Source organism: Cicer arietinum, chromosome 6, assembly GCF_000331145.2.
Source record: "Cicer arietinum cultivar CDC Frontier isolate Library 1 chromosome 6, Cicar.CDCFrontier_v2.0, whole genome shotgun sequence".
Taxonomy (NCBI): domain Eukaryota; kingdom Viridiplantae; phylum Streptophyta; class Magnoliopsida; order Fabales; family Fabaceae; genus Cicer; species Cicer arietinum.
The window spans coordinates 52,501,286-52,523,404 of record NC_021165.2 but is presented as its reverse complement, the minus strand read 5'-3'; the positions used below and the strand labels follow the sequence as shown (position 1 = coordinate 52,523,404).

The 22,119-nt window shown below is 32.8% G+C and overlaps 3 protein-coding genes across 24 annotated transcripts in view; 2 read left to right on the top strand and 1 right to left on the bottom strand.

Moving 5' to 3' along the window:
* LOC101493605 (uncharacterized) overlaps window positions 1–19,393 on the bottom strand; it is a 44,036-nt gene extending 24,643 nt beyond the window's left edge. For 2 of the 21 annotated variants that reach the window (XR_012163820.1, XR_012163821.1), the window contains exons 1-6: window positions 19,119–19,391; window positions 18,185–18,310; window positions 17,305–17,347; window positions 16,967–17,047; window positions 16,760–16,818; window positions 16,087–16,123 (exon numbers count right to left, since the gene is read on the bottom strand). Coding sequence is in view for 9 of the 21 variants with exons in the window: in XM_073370567.1 (XP_073226668.1) it covers window positions 16,109–16,123; window positions 16,231–16,356; window positions 16,760–16,818; window positions 16,967–17,047; window positions 18,185–18,224 (321 nt within the window). In the remaining 12 variants the exon portion in view is untranslated. Of the gene's footprint in view, window positions 1–4,105; window positions 4,208–16,086; window positions 16,124–16,230; window positions 16,819–16,966; window positions 17,048–17,304; window positions 17,348–18,184; window positions 18,311–19,118 lie in introns of those variants that run through there. The other 19 variants (XM_073370572.1, XM_073370571.1, XM_073370567.1 and 16 more) reach the window with 16 other exon arrangements.
* Window positions 2,744–7,689, top strand: LOC101492735 (putative disease resistance RPP13-like protein 1). 2 transcript variants are annotated; one of them, XM_027337731.2, is made up of 2 exons: window positions 2,744–6,569; window positions 7,323–7,689. In XM_027337731.2, the coding sequence occupies exon 1, from the start codon at window positions 3,074–3,076 to the stop codon at window positions 6,545–6,547; it is 3,474 nt and encodes a 1,157-aa protein (XP_027193532.1). In that variant the 5' UTR covers window positions 2,744–3,073; the 3' UTR covers window positions 6,548–6,569; window positions 7,323–7,689. The 2 variants fall into 2 exon arrangements, with proteins under 2 accessions (XP_027193532.1, XP_027193531.1); XM_027337730.2 differs by having other exon boundaries at window positions 2,745–6,574.
* LOC113788221 (putative disease resistance protein At3g14460) lies at window positions 9,282–13,917 on the top strand. The gene has a single exon (XM_027337729.2). The coding sequence runs from the start codon at window positions 9,651–9,653 to the stop codon at window positions 13,815–13,817; it is 4,167 nt and encodes a 1,388-aa protein (XP_027193530.1). The 5' UTR covers window positions 9,282–9,650; the 3' UTR covers window positions 13,818–13,917.
* Window positions 19,394–22,119: the final 2,726 nt, after the last annotated feature.

Here is a 22,119-nt window from a genome sequence, read left to right as displayed (position 1 = left end):
TATATATATATATTAAATATAACTTAACAAATATCTCAAAATATCTAGATATTTGTTAAATTACCATTTCACCCGTAACGCATTAAATTCTCCGTAAAGGATTTACCGCACTTAATTTAAATTTATTTATCGACGAGTAATTCTAAACGGTGTCAAAATAACTTTTTGATCCTATAAACTCCATAATATTATTAACTTTGGCTAAAAAGTCTCCGAGCCAAAATCCAAAACATATAAAATACATAAAGTGTACTTTAAAATTATGGGTCTTACACCATTGGTGTGAAGTGGGTATTCAAGAAAAAGATGAATGCGCAAGGCGAAATAGAACGGTATAAGGCGCGACTTGTTGTGAATGGATACAAACAGAAAGCAGGAATTGACTATGACGAAGTATTTGCGCCTGTTGCAAGAATGGAGACAATTCGATTGCTCATTTCTCAAGCAGCTCAATTCAAATGGCCAATATTTCAAATGGATGTCAAGTCAGCATTTTTAAATGGTGTGCTCGAAGAAGGAGTTTACATCGAACAACCACTCGGATACATGAAAGTCGGAAAAGAAGAAAAAGTGCTAAAATTGAAGAAGGCGCTTTATGGGTTGAAGCAAGCACCGCGAGCATGGAATACACGCATCGACACATATTTCAAAGAGAATGGCTTCAAGCAATGTCCCTACGAACATGCTCTGTATGTAAAGAAGAATGGAAGTAATATGTTACTTGTTGCTCTCTATGTCGATGATCTAATCTTCTTGGGTAACAATGGTCAGATGATAGAAGAATTCAAGGGCACAATGACACGTGAATTCGAGATGACAGACTTAGGTCTGATGAGATTATTTCTTGGTCTTGAGGTTCGACAAGAAGAAGCGGGAATCTTCATATCACAGGAGACATATGCAAAGGAAATCATGGAAAGATTCAAAATGAAAGATTGTAATCCAGTTTCGACACCAATTGAACCAGGTGCAAAGCTGTCGAAATTTGATGAAGGAGAACGTGTCGAAGCAAGCAAATATCGAAGCTTGGTAGGTAGTCTTCGCTATCTCACATGTACAAGGTCGGACATTTCATTAAGTGTCGGCATTGTAAGTCGATTCATGGAGGAGCCAGTATATTCACATTGGAAGGCATTGAAACGAATCCTGAGGTACATCCAAGGAACATTATCATTTGGAATGCTTTACTCACGAACAGAAGATTACAAGCTGGTTGGTTACTCCGACAGTGATTGGTGTGGAGATATAGACGATCAGAAAAGCACTTCAGGATATGTGTTCTTCATGGGAAATACCGCATTTACTTGGCTTTCTAAGAAGCAATCGATAGTAACGCTCTCGACATGTGAAGCTGAATATGTGGCAGCATTTTTGTGTGTTTGTCATGCAATATGGCTTAGAAGATTGTTGAGCAAAATGGAGCTAAAACAGGTAGGTGCAACAGTCATACAAGTGGACAACAAATCAGCAATTGAGTTAGCAAAGAATCCTGTAAACCATAAAAGAATCAAACACATCGACGTTCGCTTCCACTTTATTCGAGAACATGTGAAGGAAGGAAGTGTCGAATTGAGGCATGTAGCAAGCAAGGATCAAGCAGCAGATATTTTCACAAAACCATTATCGAAAGAAATTTTCGAAAGAGGCAAGAAGCTGATAGGCATGATAGATAGAAGGAACATTTAAGTTTACAGGGGAGTTTTGTTGAATAAACTTTAATGTTATATTTAGTGGGTTTCTATTAATAAGTTAGTGGAAAGACAAAGTCTCTGTAGTTGGAAGGCCAAGAGATAGTGGGCTATTAATAGTATTTATTTGTTTTCTTAGATTAGCATTAATGGGACTATATAAAGACCAAGGTTGTATTTTCATTTTAACAGAATATATAAAAGTAGTGTTTTATGTTCACAAATTGGCATCAGAGCAAATGGCAAACCTGATGAGTCAAATGCCGTTTCCGCGACTAACGAAGTCAAATTACGATAATTGGAGTGTCCAAATGAAAGCTCTTCTTGGAGCTCTAGAGGCGTGTATTTTCATTTTAACAGAATATATAAAGATGCTGCCAAGAAGAGCTTTCATTTGGACACTCCAATTATCGTAATTTGACTTCGTTAGTCGCGGCAACGACATTTGACTCATCACGTTTGCCATTTGCTCTGCGGCAACGACAATTAATAGCCCACTATCTCTTGGTCTTCCAACTACAACAGAGACTTTATCTTTCCACTAACTTATTAATAGAAACCCACTAAATATAACATTAAAGTTTATTCAACATCACCTACAAATAAAATTTTGAAAGTAGGACAGAACAAGATGTCATTTTTATTGGAATTTTGGATTGGGTCTAACTCAATTCTACAAAACCGACTTATAAAGTGAGACATATAACTGTTTATAAATTCTTTGAGTTTTATCTATATTTTCAATATGAGACTTGAGTTTTTTTCCTAATACACCCCTCACATCCACTGCTATTGCGTTTGATGCATGTATATAAATAGTGGGTCTTATAAGTGTTTTGTGTTTTGTACACAGTTCTTAAAAATGATTAATTTTATATGATCAATTGTGTTGATTTTAATAATAAAATAAATTTTATTTGCTAAATTACTTATATTAATAAACATGTAATTTGACACAAATAGATATTTCAAATGAAACACGTCTCATATACCGAAGAAATTATTTTGTTTTGATACTACCACCAACATAACTTTCCTACGTATATAATCGTCCTCCCTAATAATAATTAATACCTACAACACAATAACAAGAAACGGAATGAAGAGGCTCCACATATATTATTGCTTTTCTTTTCGTTGAATTTTAAAACTTTGACTCCAATAAACGACGTGGGTTCAAAACACCTTCTTTGGTATTTCATTCATTGCAGCACATAAGAAACTTCCAAGTCAACTGTACTCCAGAAGCCTAAGTCAACTACTCTGAAGAGTAAACAATGAAGCCTTTTTTATTCATTTCCTTTGTCTCAAAAAGCAACTAAGAAAACCAATCATAATTACACTGTTTTCACTTTGTTATAGTTATTCGTTCATTTCACAGAATCATGGTTGATGTGCTAGGCTCACTTATCTCTGCTTTCTTGCAAGTGCTGTTGGATAGGATAGCTCATGTTGAACTCATAGACTTCTTCCGAGGAAACCATCTTGATGAAACACTTCTAGAGAAGTTGAAGATGCTTTTACTATCTGTCACTACTGTGCTTAATGATGCTGAGGAGAAAATGTTTTATGATCCATCAGTGAAGGAGTGGGTTGATAGGCTGAAGAATGTTGTCTATGATGCTGATGATGTTTTGGATGAGATTTCCAGCAAAGCTATACACGACGAGATGGATTCAGGATTCCACACCACCTTAGATCAGGTAAAAGATTATGCTTCTTCTCTCAATCCGTTTTCTGAACGAGTTCAATCGAAAATTGGTAGGATAATTGAGAGGTTGAAATCTATAATAGAGTATAGAGATCTTCTTGGTCTTAAGGAAGGAGGTGTAGGTAAATCACTCTCGTTAGGTTCATCCACAACTTCTTTGGTGGATGAACATCGCGTGTATGGTCGAGATGGTGATAAGAAGAAGATTATTGAGTTTTTGTTATCAGGTGATTCCAATGGAGGCGGGGTGCCGATAGTAGCAATTGTTGGGATGGGAGGGGTAGGAAAGACTACTCTTGCTCAGATTTTGTACAATGATGAACAAGTGAGGAACCATTTTCAATCAAGATCATGGGCCTCTGTGTCAGACTCTTCAAATGTGTATGAAATAACCAAAAAAGTTGTTGAGTCGTTCACTATGTCGTATTCTAATATCTCAGACTTGAATATACTCCAAATCAAACTTAAGGATAGATTGACAACAAGACAGAGGTTTCTAATTGTTTTGGATGGGTTTTGGAATGAGAATTTTCTTGACTGGGACATCCTCCAAAGACCTTTTCTATCAGCAAACAAGGGAAGTAGAATCATCGTCACCACACGTAATCAAAGTGTTGCAACATTAATTCGTGCGGATTTAACTCATTCTCTTTCGCTTTTATCTCATGAAGATACCTGGAAGTTGTTTGCAAGTCATGCATTCAAATCAGGGAAATCGAATGAGTATCCCATGATGGCACACATTGGAGAAAAAATAGTACAAAAGTGCAATGGTCTCCCTCTAGCTGCAAAAGCGCTAGGGTGTCTCCTACATACAAAAGAAGATGTTAGAGAGTGGGAAGGTATATGTTATAGTAGGATATGGGAGTTACCAAGTGATAAGTGTAACATTCTTCCTGCTTTAAGATTGAGCTATAGTCATTTACCTTCTCATTTAAAGCGATGTTTTACTTATTGTTCTATATTTCCTAAAGGATATGAAATAAAAAAGTGGGACTTGATCTATTTATGGATGGCTGAAGGTATCCTGCCACAACAAACATTGGGGAAGAGAATGGAGGATGTAGGAGAAGAATGCTTTCAAGAGTTACTATCTAGGTCATTCTTTTATCAATCAACCTACCACATATCATGTTATATGATGCATGACCTTATCAGTGATGTAGCACAATTTGTTGCAGGTGAATTCTTTTACAAATTAGATGATAATCATCCTAGAAAAATCACAATTAGTGTTCGCCATTTATCTTATTTACAAGGCATATATGATGATCCTGAAAAGTTTGAAATCTTCTCTGAATTTAAGCAACTTAGGACCTTCCTACCATTCAGATTCTCATGCTTTGTTTACTCCTCTTCAATTACCAGTATGGTTTCAATTTTGTTACCAAAATTGAAACGCTTACGTGTGCTCTCTTTGTCTCACTATCCAATTACCAAGTTGCCACTTTCAATTGGAAACTTGATGCATCTAAGATATTTGGATCTTTCTTACACTGGAATTGAGTTTCTGCCTGATTCTGTTACCACTTTGTATAACTTGGAGACACTTTTGTTGTCAGGTTGTCGTTGTCTGACAGTGTTACCAAAAAACATGTCCAACTTAGTTAACTTACGTCACCTTGATATAAGTGGAAGCATTGTGACAAACATGCCTGCAAATTTTAGTAAATTGAAGTCTCTTCAAGTGTTGACCAGCTTTGTAGTTGGCTGTGAAGGAGGATCAAAAATTAGTGAGTTAGGAGAGCTTTCAGAACTCCATGGATCCCTTTTGATTGTGAATTTGCAAAATGTAGTTGATGCAAAAGAAGCTTCCCATGCCAAGTTAAAGGGTAAGAAATATCTTCATGAACTAGAATTAAAGTGGACAACTACAACTCATGATGAAGATACTGAAACAAATGTACTTGACATGCTAGAGCCACATAAAAATCTAAAAAGACTTAAAATTCAAAATTTTGGTGGCAATAAATTGCCGAAATGGTTGGTGAGCTCTTCATTCTCTTGTATGGTGTGTCTATACCTCGCTAATTGTGAAAATTGCAAGTCATTGCCATCACTTGGACAATTGACATCTCTCACAGAACTCCATATAACAATGATGACAAACCTACAGAAAGTTGATCTAGAATTCTATGGGAATGTAAGTGAACCATTTAGATCATTGAAAATTATGAAGTTTGAGGACATGCCTAATTGGGAAGAATGGTCCACCAATAGATTTGAAGAAAATGGAGAGTTCCCTTCACTTTTAGAGCTTCATATAGAGAGATGTCCTAAATTGACCAAAAGCTTGCCTGACCACCTTCCTTTGTTGGATAAATTAGTGATCACTGCATGTCAAGCTCTAACAAGCCCAATGCCGTCGGTTCCAAGGCTGAGAGAATTAGTGCTGACGGGTTGCGATGCGTTGGTGTCGTTACCCGAGAAAATGATGGAGGGAAATAAATGTCTTCAAATTATAGCCATAAGCAACTGCTCATCTCTTGTCACCATTCCTATGGATGGATTAAGAACCCTAAGATCTCTTGAAATCTATGAGTGCAGAAATTTTCAACTATTTCATCCTCAGAGTTTGATGCAGGAACCTCACTACTATTCAGCCCTTGAAAAATTACACTTAAAATGTTGTTGTGATTCTCTCATCTCATTTCCATTGTACATCTTCCACAAGCTAGAAGATCTTCGCATACAAGATTGTAGCAATCTCCAGATGATTTCATGTGCTCCAAACAGTGTACCAAATTTTAGGAAGTTAAAACTAAAACAATGCCCCAAACTTACTCAATTTCTTGGAGGGTTGCTTGCTCCAAAGCTTGAGTCACTTTGTATCAGCAAATGTGTTGATTTCTCGCCTAAGACTACATGGGGTCTTCAGGAAATGACATCACTAACTTCTCTTCATATCACCCAACTTCCTAGTCTTACTTCACTGGAGCATATAGGAGTTCAATATCTAACATCTCTCAAAATTCTGAAGATTAAAGCTTGTGCTAATCTTGAATCTCTTCCTTTAGACAGACTAGTCACTTCCCTTTCTCATATTACTATTAAAGCATGCCCAATATTAAAAGTTCTATGTGAAAAGGACATTGGAGATTACTGGAGTATGGTCTCTCTCATTCCTTCCAGAGTCATTGAAGATTAGATCACAGATCTTAGTTGAAAATGTCAGGTATCTACTCGATATTTTAATGCATATTAAATATATATTTATATTGTAATAACTTCAAAGTTCACTGAATTTGTGTTTTTTCATATATTTCTATTGTTAGTTCTTAGTTTTAGACTACATTGTGATTTTTCGATAATGTTTTGATTTGCTTAATGTTCCTTGATTCAAAAGCTTTTCCCGTATGTGAAAATGGTGGAAATTCAATGCAAGAAGCAAATCTTGTTTATTTTATGTTATATCTATGGAATTAATATGGTAGCACTTGGACTGTTGAATTGGATTTTTTCATGTATTGCAATTATTAATTCTTTGTTACACACCGCTTTGTGATTTTTCTATAATCTTTTGATTTGGTTAATGTTCATTGGTTCAAAAGCTTTTATCTAATTTGAAAATGATAGAAATTTGAATCTGATTCCTTTAAGATTTTCGAGTCTTCTTTAGAAGTTGCTACTTAAGTTATGTTTCAATAGAAGAAGAGTTCTCATTCTGTGTACAAGTATCAAATTCAGCTGCGCTTGTAATTTTGAATCTCATTTTGCAATGGATTGCCATTGTTAATTCTTTATTTCACACCATGTTTTTTTCCTTTCTATAATCTCATGTATGTTGCTTCTCTTTTCTTTATTATTTTTTCAATTTCAAACGATTGTTGAAGTTTCTTCGTGCAAGATTCTTGTTTATAGCTCAATGGTAAGAGCTAACTTATTTTTCATGTATTTGATTTGTATTTTGTTTTTTTATGTAGGTTATGATGGAGCTAAATTTGAGGTTGAATTTCTTCTAAGAATGAGGGAATGACGAGGATGTAAAAGGAACTAATTGTGATGAAAAGAAGGAAAATCAAAGTCAACTTTAGAATAAATCTTAGTTTTGTTTGTGTTTAATATAAATTGTATTATTTTAGTTTTATTTTAATAATTAAGTGATGTAAGCTTAATATGGTCCTAGAGTTTTATTAAGCTTAATATGCCTCCTGATTGAGTTGATCTTTGTAAATGAAATAAAAAAATTTCTTGAATTGGAACTCTTATATTGATTTTTATCGACAACATCCTTATCATTGTCACGAATTCTCATTCGTTTATATATCAATGTCTTTTTATAATTTTTTACATAGCATATGTTATAAAACTAGTAGACATGTTATGATAGGAATGGATTGGGCCTCACAAGTGATGAGGGGGATCTCTTAGTTAATAGAGATGAGGTGAGGCCTAAGAAATGACAATTATATGTGAAAAAGTATAAGAAAGGGAATGTAGGAAAAGTGTGATTGCCTAGCTAACATAGTGAATTAATATTCCACTAATAACTAGGAGAGTGTGGAGAGGTAGTTGAATGGTTTTATTTTTATTTTTCAGTTACACCTTAAAGCATCTCCAACGGTAGCCAAAATGAGTTCGTCCGCCAGGTGTAATTACGTTTTATGAATAATAATAAATAAATAATTTGTTAATGGTGGACCCTATCTAATGAACATGTGAATTCACCGTTGGAGTAAAAAATGAATGAGTTATTTCAAGATGATGTGGCACGGGACCCCACTTAATGAACCCATATTGAGTTCACCGTTGAAGATGCTCTTAGAAGTTGGACACTAAGAGAATTGTTTTCTCTAAATGAGGAGCATTAGCTCTGAAATCATTTTCTGTTTTCTTATCAATTAATACAATAATTCTCTTCATCTAATTCTATTTTACCTCTGCTCTATCATGTTATGTCTGATGCAAAAGAATTTGCAATTGTGCTGGTGTGGTTTAATAATCATGGACACTTGGTATCCTGGTAGGGACCTTACTATATTAGCCGAAAACAATTGTAATATTTGTTAATAGACATTTAACCTTTTGCAATATATAGCTGATACATGTACAATTAGATGATTAATTTGACACTGATCATGTTTTTTAATTTAACCTTTATCATAATATTGATGTTTTTTACGTACAAGGTTTGGATTTTATATGGATGGTGATTGTGATACTATGATAAAGAAGCCTATGGTTGCTAATCTATCCTCTGGTAATTTGATTTTAAACTATATATTAAATATTAATTGATGTAACTTGACATGGGCAGGTTAGAGGTTTGGTGAATTTTATCATCTTCTACTTAGCTACAAAATATGATTTGTTAAAGAATTTTAAAAATAATTTATCTTAATATAAAATTTTAAGTATTTCATTTATTTTCTACAACTTTTTTTAGATAATGAAATTTCAAAAAATAATTAAAATAAAAAACTATTTTGAGAAGCTCTTTATAAAAAGTATTTTTGAAGATATATTTTTTAAAAAAATGTTATTTGATTTTTATCTTGTTAAAATCTTTAATAAGGAATATCTAAATTATTGAACGTCAAAATTACTTTTTTTTTTAATTTGTAACAAATGAATTTAAAAAACTTATACTATTTTTAAATAAATTTTCATAAAAATCACTTTTTTAAAATCTGAAACAAATAGGTCCATTAAATATATTTATAATCTCTACAAAATTATGATCTTTTAAGTTTAGTATCTAAAAAAATTTATTCAGTTTAAATCTTTATTTTAATTTTATAAGAACTATTTGAGAGTAAAAATATCAATTTTTAAATATTTTTTAAGCAGAGACTAAAAGTAAATAAAATAAAAAGTTGAAAAAAAGAATTTGAAACTGAATAAAATTTTTAAATTTTATAAAAATTAAACTTATTTTATAGTTTTTTTTAATTATTAAAATTACATTTACTTCTATTATAGACCTACTATATTGTAATCTTAAAAATATTACAATATAGCCTCCAAAATGTTTCTAGACGAAACAATGGAACATTTAACTTCTCTCGTTCTATTCCATCTCATTCTTTTGACAGCCTTAGTTAAATCTCTAGTTGATAATCAATCACATGCTAACCGTTGACTCACAAACTCTCCCACCTTAAGAACCACACATGGAAATGGAAATTACGAATCATTGCATCTTATCCCAGCTATTGCCTCAACTTCAAACAAAACCAACAAATTAACAACATAATCTTCTTTTTTTTCTTTCCCTCTGCTTTGCAATTTTGAAGTTTCAACTTTCAACAATGGGTAGAGCCTTACTCTCTGTTTTCCTTCACGATCTGTTAGACAACCTTCTCCTCCTCACTTCCAAACCTTTCATCATTAACAAACCACCCAAATATCAGCGTAAACTCATAGCTACACTGCAGTTGCACGATTCCCTCGTCGATGATGCTGAGCACAAGCAGTTCACAACAAAAACCCAAGCAATAAAGGACTGGCTTAATTCATTGCAGTATGCTGTTTATAGTTTAGAGGAGCTTCTATTGCAGTGGCAGGAGGTTACCACAAACACCAAAAAATTTGGAGTCTTCTCAAAATCAAACAAGCCAAAGAGGGACTTAAAATCTCAAATCCTTGGCATCATTGATAGGTTAGTAGATCTTTCTAAAATGAAGGATGTCCTTGGCATAGCTCAAAGTGTTACATGGAGAGAATCTTTGCATGGCTTGTTTCCATGTTCTGTTGTTTTGGATAACTATTTCTATGGAAACTATCCCAAAGATTATTTCTATGGAAGAGAACAAGAAGAAAAGTTTGTGTTGGATATCTTGTTATTATCAACTACTACTACTAGTAGTGAACATATCAAAGTGATTAACATAGAGGGAAAAGGGGGTGCTGGTAAAACTGCTTTTGTTGATGTAATTTACTTCAATCACAAAGTGAAGGGGTGTTTTGATCTTAGAGCTTGGGTCAATGTTCCTTACAGAGCTAGCATTAACTTTATAGCTAAGAAGATTCTTGAGGCAGTTACTGAAGAGTTTGTGAATGAAAATGATTTCCATGAGCTGAGTAAGAAATTGAAGGAAAGCTTTGAAGGGAAAAAATTTCTGCTGGTGTTGGATGATATCAGGATTCAACCTGAGGATGCTACTAAGAATTGGAACATGCTTGTTGATTCTTTGTTTGAAGCAGCAACAGGAGGGAGTGCCATAGTCTTGACCTCGGATCCTGATGATGATAATGATGATGATGATGATGATTCATTGCTTGTGCCACAAGCTAATCATACCTTCCAACTGGGTATGCTATCATCAGAGAATTCATGGTCAATTTTTGTGGTGCATGCTTTTGGGCAAATGGATCTTCATGAGTATCCAGAACTAGTAGCAGTTGGAAAGGAAATATTGAACAGATTGGGAAACCTTCCTTTGGCTGCAAAAATGATTGGGAGTCTCTTGCAAGATAAGGTACAACTCAGTGAATGGGTTGATATATTGAGGAACAAATTAATTGATGAAGGTGATGTGAATCTACCAATTCCTGCTTTTCTTGTGGTTTGTTACCTTGATCTCCCAGCAGAGCTTAAACGTTGCTTCGCTTACTTGTCGTTGTTTCCAAAGGGTTATGAATTCAAAAAGAAAGAGATGGTCCTCTTGTGGATGGCACAAGGCTTTTTGCAAAACTCAAACTCTAAATCCAATCACAAAAGCATGGAAGATATTGGTGATGAGTATTTTGGTTATGTAATAATGAGGTCATTCTTGCAACCGTTTGGTTCTGGTTTAAGTTTTACAATGCATAATCTGGTTCATGATTTGGCAACCTATGTGTTTGGAAAATCCTATAAGCACCATTTGTCATATTCTAGAACAAGACAGGATTTTTCAGAATCAATTTTAGGTACAAATGGAAAATTGTTAAGAACCATTTTGCCAGTATGTTTGCCTCATGAGCGAGCTCCTAGCCATATCCCCCCTTTAATGTTGGAGGAAATTATGTGGTGGTTGAATCCGCAGATCTTCCGGACACTTTCTTTGTCTCACTATGACATAACCAACTTGCCTGATTCAATTGGAAGATTAAGTCATCTTTGTTACCTTGACCTTTCTCACACTGCATTGCAGACACTGCCAGATTCCATTTGTGATCTCTTTAATTTGCAGACACTTATGTTGACAAACTGCATTTCTTTCACTAGTTTTCCTCCAAGAATATGCAACTTGATACGCTTGCGTTGCCTTGATGTAAGAGATAGTGGTGTGCAAGAGATGCCTTTGCAGATGAACAAAATGACAGGTCTTCGGACGTTGACTGACTTCATTGTTTCTAAAAAAGAGACAAGACTTGAAGGTTTAGCAGGTCTTTCGAATCTTATAACTTTGTCCATTTCGAAACTCGAAAATGTGGCTTTTTCTATGGATGCTTCAAATGTCAAACTAAAAGAGAAAAAGTGCCTTGATGATCTTATGCTTCAATGGGGAAATGGTGAAGATGGCAATGGAAATGAAATGGAAGTGGTTGAGAATCTAGAACCACACAAAGGCTTAAAGAGACTAACAATTGAATACTATGGAGGTGCAAGATTCCCAAATTGGTTGACGGATCCATCTTATTGGGCATTACAATTAGTCGATCTCCGACATTGTAAGTATTGCAACTCATTGCCAACACTTGGACACCTGCCACTTCTTAAAGATCTCTTTATTGAAGGGTTCACTAACGTTAGTTCCATAGGCCATGAGTTTTATGGAATTATGACTGCTTCACACAAGCCATTTCAATCATTGGAGACTTTGCAGTTTTGGGATATGTTGGAATGGAAAGAATGGAATATACTAGAAGGTGTTGAATTCCCCTATCTAATTGAGCTTCATATAATAAGGTGTCCCAAGCTAGAGAGAAATTTACCCAAACAGCTTCCTTCTTTACAGAAGTTGGAGATTTCTGGATGCCATCACCTTGTAGCTCCACTTCCAAAAGTTTCAAATACATGTGAAGTGTTTGTACATGACAGTAATGAAGCATTAATGAGACATGTTGTTAAAACACACTCACAACCATCTTTGCGGCGACATGTTGTAATTTCCGAAGAAGTGCAAGAAATCAGCACACAATCCTTTTCTGGTTTTACCAGCAATAAGTACACTATTGGCTCTTCTTTAGGTGAGATTGAAGACATTGCTCACGAGGAAAGGATGGAAACTGAATTCACAAGAAATAGATTACCTCCTTACCCTGCATCTTTGGATAGAATAGGAATCCCAAAGCCACAACAAGTGTCCTCTAGAGCCGATATTTCTATCATCGAGCAGCAAACAGATCCACAATCTTCATTGCCTAAAGCTAAAATTCCAATGACCGCACAAGCGGATACAACAAACACAACAGCAGATCACAATCGTCCATCACAAGATATTGACGATGTACGATCATCCTTTGAAGTATTAAAAGTTATTACCGTATCGCAATTGAAATCATTGCCGCCAAAGCTGCAAAGCCTAAAAATTGAAGGATGTGAATCATTAGAGGTCCTTCCATATGATTTGCTAGGTGGATTACCTGTTCTTCAAGAATTATATCTCATCAGTTGTTCTTCTCTTAGATCCTTCCCTTACCCTGCTTCCTTGGAAACACTTTACATACGTAACTGTACAAGATTGGAACTTGTTCCATCTTTAGAATCAAGAGAGAAGCTTGCCTTTCTCCAACATTTGTTCATTGGGAAAAGTTGTGGTTCACTCACTACCTTGAACTTAAATTCGTTCCCTGAACTCAAAATTCTTTGTATATGGGATTGTCATGATCTTATATCATTTAGTGGTGATCTTCCATCACTTGAGTCTTTAGAAATTAGAGATTGCACAGAATTGACGTCTTTCCCGGATGGACTACATACACCAAATCTATCATCCATGTTCCTTTTGAATGGAAAGAATCTTAACAGATTGCCCAATTCTATGAACTCTCTCACATCTCTCAAGTCATTATTTTTACATAGATGTCCACTTATTGAATCTTTTCCATTTGAGGGCTTGCCTTCAAGTTTAACTCTACTCTCCATTTCCTATTGTGACAAACTTACACAACAAAAGAATTGGGGTTTGGAAAATCTTGAGTCTCTCACTCATTTTGAGGTTGAAGGTGGATGCATAGACATTGAATCATTCCCCGATGAGAATATACTTCCTAGAAATATCATCTCGTTGCGCATTAGCACACTGAAGAGTTTGAAGAAACTTGACTACAATGGATTTCAACACCTGAATGCACTTCATACACTTGAAATTAATTGCTGTGACATGCTACGGTCATTGCCGGAACAAGGACTTCCTTCTTCCTTAGATCATCTTAGTATCCAGGAATGTCCAATGTTAACTCCAAGGCTTAAACCCAAAGTAGGAAAGGAGTGGCACAAGGTGGCTCGTATACCACACATACAAATTGATGACCAAGTACTCTCTTGAGTTGTATTCTGTAATAATCTGTATTATTCTTTTTGTTTCCCTATGATTTTCAAAATCAAACACATAATTCATTAATTTTATGATCATTTTCTTTACACAACGCTGTAGACTAATATTTGCTTAACTTTCACTTATAGCTCTTGCTAGAATATTAGAAAATATCTTATAATATCTATTATATTATATTAGAATATCTTGAGTTATTCCCTATGATCAATTTATAATCATAGAGATATCTTAGAATATCTCTTATTATTATTATGATTTATTCCTGATTTAGAATTGAGTCTATGTTTCTCTATAAATAGAGATTAGTATTGAGTCTTTTGTAATCAAGTTAGCATAAAGCTATTATCAATAATAATCAAACCCTTATTATTTTCTCTTCTCCTTTTCTCTAAAATCCCACAACTTCAACATGGTATCTAGAGCCTATTTTGATCCTCCTTGAACGATTCCGCTTCTATTCTGCTGTCGAATTCCCAACAGTTCGAGAATATAATCATAGTTTCTCTTTTCCAACATTCTGACACGTTTCACTCGTTTTCCGTTCAGTTCGCTATTGTCGCCGCTGCCACTATTTCCGGCAAATTTTCCAACGAACAGCGTCGTCATCTCCCGGCCAAGTCATGCCCGAAAGCGCATCGCCAAAAGCCGTCACATGCGACTCCTGCGAGTAGATCTCACGCGCCGTCGTCTCCACAGCGTGTGACGGCGCGTTTTGACGCCTCTTAGTTGTTGCGTGGTCAGTCAATCACGCCTCAACCTCGCGGTTTCGAATTTGCCTTCGTATTCTAGTTTCAAGCTACGGTTACACCTACTACCTTCAAGATCCGCCGTCTCCTGCTGCCTTCCATCTGCTGTCGCTGCTGGAAAAGTTTTCCGACACAACCACTTCCATTGTGTGCGGAATCTCCCAATCTACACAACCCAGATTTTTTATGTCAAAAGTTGTTCCACGCGCCGCACTCATGTGCCTTCAAGATCCTCTGTGTTCATCTCACGCACCGCCGCCAACACCCTCGAGCTTAGGCGCGTCTGTCCGCCTTCTGGCACAATGTTTCAATCGTCTAGATTGAGTTTTCCTTCCTGTTTCCAGATCTGCCCTTACTTTCCAATTTTGATCAACGAAAATATGTGTTATTACTCAAACAGCCATTGTCTCTCCTGTTTTGGACGCATTTTCTCACTCAGTTGATCTATCATGGTTTCATTTCATTAGAGTTGCGCTGCTTCTTCTTGTGTGTTTGTCATGCAATTTAGTTCTTACTAATAGATTATAACATTGGCTTATATTCCCACCGACGATCATTCCGGTGGTGTCGCTTTTCCTACAGATGAATCATATTAGTGATGACTTCTTCTTCCATTGATGGTTGTTTTGACGATGTCTTTTATTTTCATGATTCACTTTATCTTGCCAATTTGTCCCAGATGCACTGGCCCCATCTTTGTCCAAGATGTACTGGTCTTGCCTTTCTCTCCTTGAAGCACGTCTCTCCAATATTATTGGTTTAAAGCTTCCAAATGCAGTTTTTAGAAGAACGGGTCTTGCTTTGTTCAATTGTTTGCCATGAATTTCTCTCAAGCTGATGATCATATCAGCTATCTGGCTAGGCTATATCTATAGCAATTATCTCCGACTTCATCTGCATCCCTAAGTTGCTTTTCCATCCTTTTTATTATTTTGTAGAGCAAAACATTATTTTCTTGTAACAAACTAAAACTTAGTAAGCTTTAACTTGAGGGAAATTGTTAAAATATTAGAAAATATCTTATAATATCTATTATATTATATTAGAGTATCTTGAGTTATTCCCTATGATCAATTTATAATCATAGAGATATCTTAGAATATATCTCATTATTATTATGATTTATTCCTGATTTAGGATTGAATCTATGTTTCTCTATAAATAGAGATTAGTATTGAGTCTTTTGTAATCAAGTTAGCATAAAACTATTATCAATAATAATCAAACCCTTATTATTTTCTCTTCTCCTTTTCTCTAAAATCCCACAACTTCAACAGCTCTAATATTGTTGGCCATTTACATATGCATAGAGGGGAACTATGAGCCATTTACATATGCTGTATATTCAATATTCAACAAATGGTTGGAACTTGGAATATACTAGTGTGTGTGAATTGGAAAAAGCTAGAGTCGCACATTGTATGTCCCTCTTCATATTCTTGGATATATGTTATCAACAGAATACATGAAAAAAGAATTGAATAATTTTTATTAGACTAAGAAATTAAGCATACCTTTGTTTCCTGTTTTTTTCCATCAAGGAGCAAGTGCCTTGCAAAAAACCAAAAACATCAATAAAAAACAATACAATATTTTTGCAAATTTCATAATAACCAAATTTTAGAATGAAACATAGAAAGTAAAAATATTTGACGAACCATTGCACTTGTTGCAACATCAAAAATAAATTCAGTACTGCAGAAGACAAAACTTGAATAATATAACATACTTCTAATTCCTGCCAATATCTTGAACAAGGAAAGTGTTTGCCCCAACACTTGAAACTACAATAAGGAATCTTTTAGAGAAATGTTACATCAATGCACTTAGCAGTTTCATTGAGATGCTTCAAATTACTAGAAACAATATCATTTTCAATCCATGTAAAATAAAAGTTACTCAAATATAATTCAGGATTTGAGAAAATAGTAAGATCATTTCAATCAGTATAATAGCTAAACTTCTATTTCACATTGATATTTGTAGATATGTCATTTGCAATAAAGTATTAACGACGTTGTAACAATTCAGCTTATCTTTTGCATTTACATTGCTCTGTTTCACAGAACCTTTTCCACTAAATATCTTTTGCTCAGTTTTGTTGCAAATATGAAGGGCTGAAACAAATAGAAAAAAATAAACACATTACAGAATCAAGCGTGCAAAGAATTTACTGAATCTTCTCACCTTCTTATCATGCAATATTGCCTCACTGCAGTCTTCTTCACTAGCCGAAAGATGCATAACTTAACATGTGAGAATACCAAGCACAAGAAAATGGTTAAAGTGCCAGGGTACTAAATAACCAATGTAGTTAGTTATACATGATCTAAACAATTCACAAGTTAAAATACCAAAAAAAAATAGAAAAGTTATACCATTTTGTTTGCTTACATTTACTAATATCAATTGCATTCGTTGACCATTCAAATTGATCGCACTCACTGGTTCGACCATCATACTGATAGAGCAAAACTGCAAAATCATTATCACATGATTTTAGAAAACAACTTCCATAAAAAGGATGTAAACTTGCTTGTAAAAACATTGATAATTAAGGTGTCTCCTATTATTTCATAATATAGATAGCTACTACTTAAAATCTTCAGAAACTAGGTATGAAATCAGCTACAACATAAGTATATCCATATCTATAGGCACAATGCACCATGGTTTTCTGCTGCCACGTGTGATTCCTCAACAGTTTATTTTGCAGGCTGATTGTGATTTACCTTGGGACTCAAATCTAAATGACCGGACGTCAATCTCTGGCTCCTGCAAATGCCGACGATCCAACCTTATTTGTCAGTGGTCCAAGAAACAATAGTTGCAATGCCCAACACAAAGGCACAATATAGGAGTGTGACAACTGGCAGATGCAACAGCTGTACTGTTATGGCTTCACACTCTACTCTAGAGTTGTCGCCTTTATGACAGTTACCATTCTGATCTTTATAATGTACATCATTACTAAAGAATTTGCATCAATCAAGATCAGAATCAAAAATTGAATATATTATTTGATTTTTAATTTATCATTGTAATCCAAAGACTAATTTATTAAACCAGCAAGCCAAAAGGAGAATAACGCATATCTTCCCACAGACTATCATCAATTAATGTTCTTATATACATAAGGAATATATCAGTTTTACAGCCACGATAGGCCATATCAAACATTAACCTCATAGCCTCCTCATACTTTCGCACAGAGCACAAGCCTTCAATTAAAAGTGCGTACGGTAGGCTACTTTCATTCCCACTTGATGCAAATGTTCAATCAGTTGAGCCAAATGCGACAAAAAACTGTGGGCTACATAGGCCTTGAATGACATGGCAAATGATCATTCACAAGAAAACACCGAAAATATATAACTGTGAAAAGATAAGTCAATAAAAAAGTGGAAAAAAAATGAACAAGAAGGTTAAAACAGTGTTCAATGCATAAAGTTAAAACATAAAGCTAATCATATAAAACATAAATCATATCCATGTGAAATTGCCTAAAAATTATTGACATGGCATAACACAAATATAACTTATTGTTGAAAGTGATTGATTATACATTAGCATCACTCGCACAGGGAAAAGAAGGGGAGGAAAAATAATAACCTTGAATATATGTCAAGCAATGAATAATTATCATCAACATCTGGTCGTGAGCTAACTTCAGCAGCAAAGATAAAGCATATTCATGAATATGATATCAAAAGCTAGACAATTCTTTTGAAAAGTAACCTGATAAATATAGAAAATTGAACTGGAATAAGTTAAGTAACAGATCATATAAATTAAAAATATAATGAATTAGGTTCTCTGAAGCATAGGTACTTCTAAAATGGTGAAACCGTACTTGTGGGTACTCTCTTTTTCCTCATTATTACATTGCGAGTGAGATTGGTGATTTTCTTATATATTCATATAATATTATTTGTTGTTGTAACCGTACACAATTTTTGACATTTTAAACTTGTATTGCGATTTTGTATGGTGAATTGAACAACTTAGGGCATGTTTACTTTGTGAAAATATTTTATTTTCATTTTCTAAAATATGTGCTTATTTTATCTTGATTGCATACTCTTGAAATGACCCATTATTGTGGAGAGAAAATGAAATGTTAGTTAATGAATATCCATTTCCAGAAATAATGAAAACAATTGACATTTTCATTGTTTCTATAAATATAAACAATTGTTAACTTCAACAAGTCTCTTAGCTTCTTGTTAGCAAGTAATTTAACACAAATTTCTCAAAACGAAAATAGAAAATGTTTTAGTAAAGTAAACAGAGCCATAACTCTCTTAGTTAGATTATATAAAAACATTCACGTACTTTATTTTTTTTTTAAATATATCTCGTAAACATATAGCATCATAATCAATATATGAATTACAAAGCATATGATTGCATCAGTTGGAAACATCGTATGAATTAGATTAATGATCGTCAAAACGAAGCGACAGAACAAAGAGAAAATGAATAAAATTGAGGAGACAAATCAAAAAATGAATAGAAAATGAAAGTGTTAGGTTTGAACCCTTACATCAATGACGTTGTGTGTATGAACCTAGAGCTTGAAATCTTCCTTCTATGCTCGTTTGGATATGTCATGTCACTAGCAATCCTGAAAAAGTTCATTGTTCCATTGATGAAATTAAAGGTGAATATGGTTTTGCCTAGAGAGAGAAAGAGAACAAGAGAGAAAATCAAGAAAGGGTGAAGAACAGTGAAAAACAATAGAATGAAAATTTAACTTTCTATTATTCTGAAAACCACAAATTTCTTCAATGCAGAAACAACAAAGTAATCACTTCATTTTCCTTTCACCTTTATATCATGTGTTGATAATCATTAAAGTAAGGTTTTGTCTCTAAAATTAGTACAACTCAAAATTAATAACATTTACTTCTATTAAATTAAATCACTAATAATTTAATCACATGTTATTAGTTTTATTATATTTTAAATTTAACATTAAAGTTTTATTTTTATTATATTTTAAAATAATTAATATTTATTTATTACTATAAAAAATAATCAAGTTTCATTTTTTTGTCCATTATTTATCCGTCGTACCATCTCTTCGCAATTCTTCATTATCTTCCTATGTTGTTATTTATCGTCTCTCTCATTCATTTTGTATCGTTTATATATGTCGTTAATTTGTTCATTAAAAATCAAATACAAACCTGAAAACAACAACGCGATAATGACATTGCATAGTCGACGGCATCGGGACGACATAAACGCAAACACGAGCGAATTGAGAGTAAGACTGAGAAAAGATCTTTTCGGAGTGGTGGAAAAATAGTGGAGAATTCTTCTCGAGTAGGTAGAAGGATAGCGGAGGAGAGCAATTTCCTCTTGTGGTGCAGCAGTTTTGTCAAGACAAGAAGGGAATGGGTTTTGAACTTTGATAATGATTTTAATTTTAATGATAATAAAAAAATTTAAGAAAATAATTTGTTAAATATAAGAGGATTAAATGTACCGATAGAAATAATTTAGTCAACTTCATATGCAATATATAGATAATGATGTGAAAAAAGTAATATATTTATTGATTAAAAAATTAAGAGTACACTCTTCTTTTTTTAAAGGACCATAAAAATTATCTATGTTAATACAAAAAAGAGTTAGATTTTTTACTTAAAAAAATGATGATAAATTCTAATATAATTAAGTTACACAACATATTATAGTTTAAACTTAAACAAAACATTCAATCGAACAATCTCAACATTTATTTATCAGTTGAGTTAGGACTTAAAAAAAAAATCAAATCCATTAAATTTAAGAATCATTTGATTTGAAAATTTAAGAAGACCATCTTTATCGATGACTATCAAAGTTTTGCACACTCTCCTCTTGTAGTGGGAGAATTATGAAGAGACACTTGGAGAGGCCGTAGCTTTCATGGATTTAGTATATTGGTAGGATAGAGGTAGTCTGAGATATTTTTTAATTGTAATTTTAATAATTAAAATAAATAAAATAATTTTAATTTTTACAAAATTTTAAATTTTTTACTTTAATTTCTATAAAAATATTCTTAACTAGTTAGTTTTTAAAAAATTTATTTATTTTTAGTTTTTATTTTGAAAAATTTTCTATAAAAAAATTATATTTTTTTCCTTAAAAAATCTCCGTAAAATCAAAATAAAGATTAAAAGTAAATAAAAAATTTAAAATTAAATTTAAAATATTATAATTTTATAAAAATTAAAAATATATTCAATTCAAAAAATTAATCCTTAGTTTATTATATTATAAAAATGTAAACTTTCATCGATTAAAACATGCGTACGGCTCAATGGCTGACCTTGTAGGATATATTGTAAAAGAATATGTGACCAATATTAAATAAAAGTAAACACTACGATAATTTGTCTACTGCAGCGTTTCTTAACAACACTTCGTCTATAATTAGATACAAAAATGTATTTAACGATTCAATTTGAGACATTTAAGTTTCGACAGTCTTATAAGTAATCCTAGGCCAAAACTTTGTTTGTTTTAATTGACTTTGTCTTATGAGGGGATCAATTTAAGATTTAATGATTCAATCGGTAGTGATTAAAAATATATTTTTCTAATTTAATATGTATATAGTAATATTATTATATTATATACGTATATTTTTAAATTTTCTTTATAAAAAAATAAAAATTATTACCCATAAAAAGGTAGATTAATTTTTTTTTTTTTATAACAGTAATACGAGTAACTTATCAGTGTGAATGCATGAGATCGCGAATTCTAATATCTCATGCAAAAAATACTTGTCTTTTGTATAGTTTTTATAATAAAATACTAAATTTATGTCAATAATATTAATAAAATAATTATTTTAACTAATTTTTTAATAATAAATATTTTTTCGTATATAATTTTTATAATAAATTATAAAAAGTATATTATAATTATTATTATTTTATTATGAAGATATAAAAAATATTAATTTTAATTAATTAATAATAAATATTTATTTCTTGTATGAATTATATATTTCAACGATTTCCTAAGCGACTTATTTTCAAAAGAACATGAAAAAATTGAAATATGAAAAAAAAAATTAATTAATGTATTATAATTATTTTTAATTTATGTTGACAATAATAATAAAAAATAAAATAAAAATTAACAAATTTTTTATTGACAAATATTTATCTCGTACATAAGTTTTATAAAAAGTAATTATTATTATATTATAATTATTATTTTTATTTAAAAATATTAAATTTAAATAATCAATTAAAGATGAATATTCATTTATTATGTAAATTATTCCAACAACTTCTTTAGCACTAGTTATATAAAAGAAGAAATAAAAAAAATTATATTTTAACGAGAATCAATTTGAATCGCATGGACGTACCTTTCGAACAAAAAAATTAATTGCACATGAAATACAAGCAAATTAACATGAAATCTCCCACAAGTTTAAGTATTAAAGTGTGTCCGTTATCTTTTAATTAACGGTTCTTATTTATGGGACCATGATGGATAAGTTTATGCATGAGACCATCCTATCTGTTACCTGT

Coding starts and splice junctions, on each gene's coding strand:
- LOC101492735 (XM_027337731.2), top strand. CDS start 3,074: ATGGTTGATGTGCTAGGCTCACTTATCTCTGCTTTCTTGCAAGTGCTG.
- LOC113788221 (XM_027337729.2), top strand. CDS start 9,651: ATGGGTAGAGCCTTACTCTCTGTTTTCCTTCACGATCTGTTAGACAAC.